The following is an 8,268-nucleotide window of genomic DNA, read 5'->3' as shown; positions in this document are numbered from 1 at the left end:
TGACCAGTGCCCTGTCTTTTGGAGGTCTCTGCTGACTTGAGGTGAGCACAGATCACCTGCAATGAGCATGATCTGCCTCGTCTGCAGGCAGAGCTGCAGCACAGGAGGGTCTGCTGAGTGTCCGTCTGTCCCTCCCTGGCCTTGCCTCCCCTGGCAGCAGCACGCTGGCATTCCTCCTGGCTTCTCCAGCTGGCCGTGCTGCTGCTGGTCTTGTTCCCAGGCTGTCTGGGGATGGGGGTTTCACATGCCCATGGAGTGAGCACTCGGTGTGCTTGGAGGAAGGGGAGTACAGGGACTGGTTTAGGGGTCTGGAGATGTGCACTTTGAGCCTAGATTCCTTTGCTCTCAGCAGTGTCCAGGTTCTTCTCAGGTCAACCTCTGAGTAGAACTTTCCTGCAGCTCACACGAGGTGGCTGAGACCAGCACTGATGGACAAATTGTCTGTCCTCACTAAAGGACACACTACGCTATAGGGACAATCCTTTTTTCTCTTAGGATGCACAAAGTTTCCCATTAAGTGCAGGAGAAAAGCCCAGGAATTCTGTTTTAGAAAAGCTCAGCTGGTGTGGTAGGGTAGCAACAACAAAAATCTGACCCTATGAATTAAAAATTTAAAAAATCCATATATATATATCTGCTCTGAAGTTGGGTGACCTGGGAGCAACACTGGGGCAAGGTTCTTTGATACCAGCAGTGAAGTGAGTCTGAGTTTACCCCATGTTCAACCTTATCTCTGGCTGTAGGGCAAACTTGACTCTTCCATTGTCGACAGAGGAGTCCCCTTCTCCGAGGGATAACCTCAGGCATCATCAGGAAGAACTCAAGAAAGGGAACCACCAAATACCTTTCTGGAAGTGGGCAACTTTTCTGGTGATATTAGATGAGAAATGGGATGAGTTTTTCTGATAAGTCCGTTGTACGTTATTACTGTTCTTCCTCTTCTATGTGCAGGACCACATCCCAAAAACGCAAATGTCAAACAGAAGCAACATCACTGAGTTCCTCCTGCTGGCATTCTCAGACACGCGCAAGCTGCAGCTCCTGCACTTCGCACTCTTCCTGGGCATCTACCTGGCTGCCCTCCTGGGCAACGGCCTCATCCTCAGCGCCGTAGCCTGCGACCACCACCTCCACACCCCCATGTACTTCTTCCTCCTCAACCTCGCCCTCCTCGACGTGGGATCCATCTCCACCACTCTGCCCAAAGCCATGGCCAATGCCCTCTGGGACAACAGGGCCATCTCCTATCAAGGATGTGCTGCTCAGGTCTTTTTCTTTCTCTTCTTCATATCAGCAGAGTATTATAACCTTACTATCATGGCCTATGACCGCTACGTTGCCATCTGCAAGCCCCTGCATTACGGGAGCCTCGTGGGCAGCAGAGCTTGTGCCCAGATGGCAGCAGCTGCCTGGGGCAGTGGTTTTCTCAATGCTGTCCTGCACACGGCCAACACATTTTCCCTGCCCCTCTGCCAAGGCAATGCTGTGGACCAGTTCTTCTGTGAAATCCCCCACATCCTCAAACTCTCCTGCTCAGATTCCTATCTCAGAGAATTTGGGGCATTTCAGTTTAGTATCTTTTTAGCATTTGGTTGTTTTGTTTTCATTGTGCTGTCCTATGTGCAGATCTTCAGGGCAGTGCTGAGGATGCCCTCTGAGCAGGGCCGGCACAAAGCCTTTTCCACGTGCCTCCCTCACCTGGCTGTGGTCTCCCTCTTCATTAGCACAGGCATATTTTCCTACCTGAAGCCCCCCTCCATTTCCTCTCCATCCCTGGACCTGGTGGTGTCATTTTTATACTCAGTGGTGCCTCCAGCAGTGAACCCCCTCATCTACAGCATGAGGAACCAGGAGCTCAAGAATGCAGTGAGGAATCTGTTTCCATACATTCTTCTTAAGCATCCATTATGTGTTCAGAAAATTTATTTTTAATAATATGCAAATATTTTGAGTCACATTATATCATATCATTTTTATCGTTACTAGTGTTATCATAACATTGTCATTAATAAGAATCCCAAGAGAAATAAAAGTGTCTTTGGCAAAATGACATAACATTTTTTAAATTATTTTTCTCTGTTAGTATTTGAACAATATTTCATTTTGTTTTTAATAATCTCATTCTACCTTTCAGAATGTTACATCTTTTGTAAGGTTTGACCACATCATCTATTGTACATATAGAACTGGGCTTCCTTGATAGATAAAACAATAAAAAACTCAGCAGAAATTCATTGGTCTCAGTATCCTTCTCTTCCCATCTTCTGTCGAGCTGGGGGAGCAGACCCAGCATCCAGGAGGGGCTCAGGGCCAAGAGCCCAGCTGCCACGGGTAGGAGCAGTGTATTTGGATTAGAACTAGTGCATCTAGGTGACAGTCCTCTTGTCTCTATAGCAGGGCTGGCACAAAGCCTTTTCCACGTGCCTCCCTCACCTGGCCATGGTGTCCGTCTCCCTCAGGCCTGTCATGGTTGCCTGCCTGAAGCTCCCTCCAACTTCTCCCCATCCCTTGACCTGGTGGAGGCAGTTCTGTACTCAGTGGTACTTCCATCAGTGCACGTCCTCATCTGTACCATAATGATCCAAGAGGTCAAGCATGCTTGACCTCTTGACCATTAAGGTCAAGCATGCTTGACCTTAAAACAGTCATTATGGTACAGATGAGGAGGAAAAGAGTCCCATCCCAGCAGCACAGCCAGGGAGCACCAGCGCTTGGGGCATGCAGAGCTGCTCTCTTGCCACTGCCGCCCTGTCCTGCTGAGCCCTGCTGGTGGGGTCAGGCCCGGCTGCTCCTGCAGCTTGGTGCAAGTGCTGCTGTGGGGCTGTGCTGGGACTGCAGGCAGGGACAGGCAGTGGGCACGGCAGTGGCACAGCTGGCCTCCACTGCAGCACTTCCCTCCTAAGGGGGGATCTCCTCCAAGGTGGACTGAGCAGAGCTCAAGTGCTCAGTATGCTGTGAGCAGGCAGAGGAGAGCCCTGCAGCCCCAGGGCATGCAGCAGCCCCAGCAAAGGAGCCTGGCGAGTGATTCCTTGCAGCCCTGGGGCAATGGCAGTGACCCCCTGAGCTGGGTCTGCCTCCCAGCCTGCCCAGAACACCTCTGCAGATTGCTCCTGTGCCACGGGCACCACAGCCCCCTCACTCTGCAGAGCAGCACTGCCAGCTGGGGCTGGGGCTGGGGCTGGGGCACTGGGGCTTGGAGGCCACTTCTTCTGAGTGTCTTCTAAGCCAGTTACAGGCTCACGGCTTCTGGATACGAACATGATCTTCATTGTGCACAAGGAGCTGACAGTCCGCCAACATGGAATGGTGCTAGAACATTGCCTGCAAGGTTCCTCCTTCCCTAGCATCTCCTGGGACTGGCACGGAACTGGCTCCTGAGTGTCAGAGAGGCTGGGAGCCCAACAGGTGTGCCATGAGCTTGGGAGATCACAACCAGATCACTTCTACCTGGGCAGGTCCTGGCCAAAAAAGGGGATGTTTTGTAGGTGTGGTATTATAAGCTCAGTGGTGCATCAGAAACACTAAGTCCAGCCAGAAGTGAATGGCTGTTAAATGGCCTGTGAGGTGAGTTCTTTCTGAAGTAGCTGACAGGTCACCCTTGACTCCTGGCTGGGATCTGTGCCTTTAGGCTCACATCTGCCAGTGTCCATGGTAGGGCAGCAGAAGGCACTTGCTGTGCATGTCGTTTCTGAGATTGGCTCTTCCTAAGTAGCTGGTAGACCCCATAGTGAAAGAGGTCTTGGGTAGGGGTTTTCATGTCAGAGGTGTCAGCTTTTGCCTGAAGTCATCCTTTAGGACTGCTTTCAGTTTTCTACACAGAGCGGGCCACTGCCTCCAAGATGCTTGGGGCAAACTGAACCATGCATGAGGGTTTGGAAAAAAGATACCCTGGGTGCAAAGAAGCCATTCCGTATCCAGAAGTTGGAGGCAGGAAACAAAATTTTGGGGTGGTACAAGAACTGCTGGGCATATTGTGCAGGGTTCACCTACAGCCTTTGTGTTCTTTTCCATCCTGACTTAGGTGCCACGTCAGTCTCAAGAAAGGAGTAGCCAACAGATATGAGAAAGATACTCTGAGATCATGAAAGCCATCAGAAAGCTGCCCCTAGGAAGATGACTGATATGGGAAAGACAGGAGAAGCCTGGCCAGGAGAGATGTGAGATTTGAGGGAGGGAAAAGGAGTTTAGCCAGCAGAAATGAATGATTTCTGTGAGATTAGAACATTCAGGCAATGTTGATTCTGCTGTAACGCTGGCTTAAAACAGTCATGTAAAGCCCTTCCCCTATTTTAACCAGTGACATTAATCCCCAAACCTAAATGCTACTCCACACCCTGACAGGAATCCACTACTCTTATGCCTGACCTCAAAGTATCCCTTGAAGCCAAAACACAGCCTATAGCCTCTTCCCTTTATCTTTAATCTCTTGCTCACTCTGATCTGACCAGCTTGTGGACCACAAGGAGGAGATTGGCGGGGATGATGAGAGGAGCTCATCTCTGCCTCAGCATCTCCTGCCCCAGCAGCAGGAATGTGACTGTGGCAGGGACTCTGAGGTCACTTCTGTCTCTGCACTTGATAGGGCAGCAGCAGGAACGTGTCACGGAAAGGGACTGGGAGGTCACTTGTGTCTGGAGGAGGCAAGTCACCCTTGGCTTCTCCCTGGGATCTGCACTTTTGGGCTGACATCTGGCAGTGGCCCTGCTAGGCCAGCAGAAGGCTCCTGCTTGGCATGCTGACTGGGGGATCCCCTCTGCCTCCAGACGCAGGAGGACCCAGGCAGAAAGAAGGCCCCAACATGGGTTGTCCTGTCCCTTCTGCTTGAGTCCATGAGTGGGCAGCAGCAGGCACAAGGCTTGGCTGTGTCTCCACAAGAAGCTGCAAGGCCAGCAGCAGGCCCCTGGCTTGGAAGCTGCTGCTGAGGTGACTTGTGTCTGGTTGGCTGAGAGGCCGCAAGGAGCCTGCTGGGTTGGGATGCCTACTTCAGGAGTGGTTTCCACCCTGATGGAGCTTTCTGCGGTAGCAAGAAAGAGCAGAAGAGAAAAAAACTGCCACAAAGTGTTCCAGAAAGGCTGGCACTGGTCACAAAGAGGGAGAAATGTCCCTCAAAGGGTCATGCTGTGGTGCCAGAGGTCACCCTCTCATCAGACCCTGGCTTTGTGTTTCAAGGAACAGCTGGTGAGGGTTGACAAGACATCAGTGAAAGCAAGGCATGAGAGCAAGATGGTGAACAGAGATGGATGTCTCCAGACTTCAAGAAAATAGGGCAATGTGTGGGACAGCATAGGAAAAGCTACAGAGGAGAAGGCAGAGGGTGCTGGTAAAAAGGGAAGGCCCAACAGCCTTGAAGGTTTTTCCCCTTGGCAGTAGCTTAGGAGGAGATATGTTATACTCATTGCAATGGGGCCTCATTGATTCCTTGCAACCCTGTGCAGCAGCTCAGAGGTGTCATACCACTGTTCTTCTCATGGCATCACACTGCCCACCACATCCCTCAGACAACAGGAACAGCCTTGAGCCAGACGTGGCGGTTCAGGATCTCCTCTCCCAGTGGCTGGGGTCAGGCCTTGGCTCTTCTGCTTCACTAAAACCAACCAAGACCTTTCTCAGCACAGTGCTTTGCCTGTCTGCAATCATGGCCTCCAATTATCTACCCTAACTAGTCTCTGGGGAGGCTTTGTTAGTAACAGCCCTCAGTGGGGCCCATTAATACTCCAATTCACTTCAGCTTTTCCTTCTGACTTTACTTTCTCTAGCAGTTGCATCATTGTCCTCTCAGTACCTGAGCTTCATAGACTCAGCACCACAATACACCATGGAATTCATTAAAATGAAGAAAGTCCTAACATCTCCTCCAAAGTTTTCTTCAAGGTTTCATGTCTTGTGCTGTTAACTGCAGAGCTTCCATGACGTAGTTAAGGGAAAAGATTTCACAAAGCAAATAATAAATATATTTTCTTGTTTCAAAGGCTGAATGTTGTTGCATTTCAGTTTGGATGATCATTCTCCTATTGTTCTTCATCCAGGGTGACTTCTATGGAGACCTGCATCAGGAGGAAAAGCAGAGACTGGAGGTCTGACAGCTCCACTGCCAGCAGTGGTCTTTGTCCCTGTAACTGCAGCCCAGCCTAGCACATGAAACCCTTTCTGAGATAAGTCAGGGTTGTGTTCAGATAATTAAAATAAAACAAAACAAAACAAAACAAAACAAAACAAAACAAAACAAAACAAAATAAAATAAAATAAAATAAAGTAAAATAAAATAAAAAGATTGAAATGACCATTGAATCCTGAGAAATTCAGCCTGAATCTCAGTAGACACCTGGACATCCATGGACTCTCTTGGATCGTCTGTGGAAAACTCAGGGTGAAAAATAAAGAAAATATATCATTATTGGCTGTAGCTGTACCCATCATCTTGGCCTCATTGGGAAAATTTTCCCCTTCCAGACACAGAAACCTAAATTGAGTGATGTGAAAAGACCTCCCCAGTCAATGGAGTAGGGCAAAGTCCTACTTCCTGTGCTATAGATGCAGAAGGCAAAAAGAATTGCATTGTGCCTGACACTACTCTGGGACGTGTCACCCAGGTCGGGCAACTTTACCTTAGTGCTGACAAGTCCATCACTAAAGCACACTCCCAAGCTCTACATCTACACCTTGGCTCTCCAGTCGATGACCCAGCTCATGGATGGCAATCAGGGAGTCTCGGTTAGCGTGACGCTGCCTCAGGTGCTCCACCATGGTAGCCATTGGCACCTGCTGTTCTTCAGCCCTCAGCAAACCCCCAACAGAAGGATTCTATGGAAGGCCAAACAAGGTAGACAACTGTTTCATGTCCTTTGTCTCCAAGGCAGCTCTGCCAAAGCTCCACCAGTGGTGCCCTCTTGGAACTTTGAAGTTCCCTCTTCTGAAGCAGTCTATGCTGAGGATGCACATAGCCTCTGGGCCAGTCCCAATGGGGTGCTTTTGCCATTTCTTCCCAGTTCGACTCACTTCAGCCTCCAGTACAGTTAACTGTTGGGATGCCCTTGTCACTCCAGAAATACAGGTGGGTTCTACCTCTTTTTAGCTTGATGGCATCGGGGTATTCTGCATCGGTGTCCAGTAGAGCCTGATACATTTGTGGGTGTGATGTGCCAGGCCATTAAATATACCCTGTCCAGTAAATCCCATTGTCCCTTTCCTCCCAGCCTCCCCCTGGCTGGAAGGAGGACCCCTCTAGTCCTGCTCGTTGTATTTATTACTGTGTCTGGTAGACAGCCCAGTGGAAATACGTCCCACCATGGCACTGTCATTCCATGGTGTAGTGGAGAGGGTGTTGATAGCAAAGGGATGCATTTGGGTATGGAAGGTGGGGCCCAGCAGAGACAAGGAGTCAAGGCAGTTGGGTGGGGGAGGCCAGCAGAAGCAGCCCAAGGGGTGGTGCTGCTGGTGAGGACACGTTTGTGGCAGCAGCCTGAGTGGGCAGCAGCTGTGCGCAGGCGAGGGGAGGCCAGGAAGTGCATGCCAAGAGCGCTCCTGCCAGCAGAACCAAGGCCAGGACCGAGCCCAAGGGCAGAGGCAGGCCCAGGGCAGGGGGCTGCAAGGGCCATGCTGAGCTCCCTGCCCCTGCAGCAGCCGCCCTGGCCCTCGGCCTCCTCTCCCCTGCCCCTGCAGCTCTGGGCTCCCTTGGTGCAGCCCTGGCTCTGCAGCACCAAGCCCTGCTGGGAGCCCTCCCCTGCATGCTGCCACCGCTCCCTGACGCTGCTGTTGCCCTCTGCCGGGCACTGCCCAGTCCAGCCCAGCCCCTGCCCACCTCTCCCCACCTCCCTGCCCTCTCACAGCAGCCCAGGCTGTGCTGGACCCAGGGCAGTGCCCACCGCAGGCTGCTGCAGGGATCTGGGCATGGCCACCACAGCCCCAGCCCCTTGCAAGGCACCGCAGCTGCATGCACAAAGGTGGCTCTGGGCCTCTCTAGTGTCTCCTGGGCTGGGGCCAACTATGGTGATGCTGGTGCATTATGCTACGGGTCCATTAAGCTTTTCCTGCGAGACCCATTGGCAGCAGATATGGAAGAGGCTTCCAGGTTTCTGGGTTTGCCATGAGTAGCCCATTGTATTTTTGTGGTGCTGGGAGGGGGGCCAGCAGTGACCCAGGGCTGCACAGTGCCTGCTGCTGCCTGCAGGGACAGGGATGCCACTGCAGAGACAACAGGACTATCACTAAGGTAGACAAGATCTCAGGGCTAACCCAAACATAAGAGCACAAGAGAACAAACTGGAAGCC

At 51.5% G+C, this 8,268-nt stretch overlaps 1 protein-coding gene across 1 annotated transcript; it reads left to right on the top strand.

Moving 5' to 3' along the window:
• Window positions 1-972: 972 nt before the first annotated feature.
• Window positions 973-5,265, top strand: LOC311428045 (olfactory receptor 14A16-like; the record flags this gene model as incomplete). The annotated part of the gene is made up of 2 exons (XM_084539607.1): window positions 973-1,866; window positions 5,170-5,265. The coding sequence occupies 2 exons, from the start codon at window positions 973-975 to the stop codon at window positions 5,263-5,265; spliced, it is 990 nt and encodes a 329-aa protein (XP_084395733.1).
• Window positions 5,266-8,268: the final 3,003 nt, after the last annotated feature.

The sequence above is a fragment of the Aythya ferina genome (assembly GCF_964211825.1).
Source record: "Aythya ferina genome assembly, contig: HAP1_SCAFFOLD_29, whole genome shotgun sequence".
NCBI classification, from domain to species: domain Eukaryota; kingdom Metazoa; phylum Chordata; class Aves; order Anseriformes; family Anatidae; genus Aythya; species Aythya ferina.
Note: the sequence above shows the minus strand (reverse complement) of the source record. Positions and strands in the feature narration are given on the sequence as shown.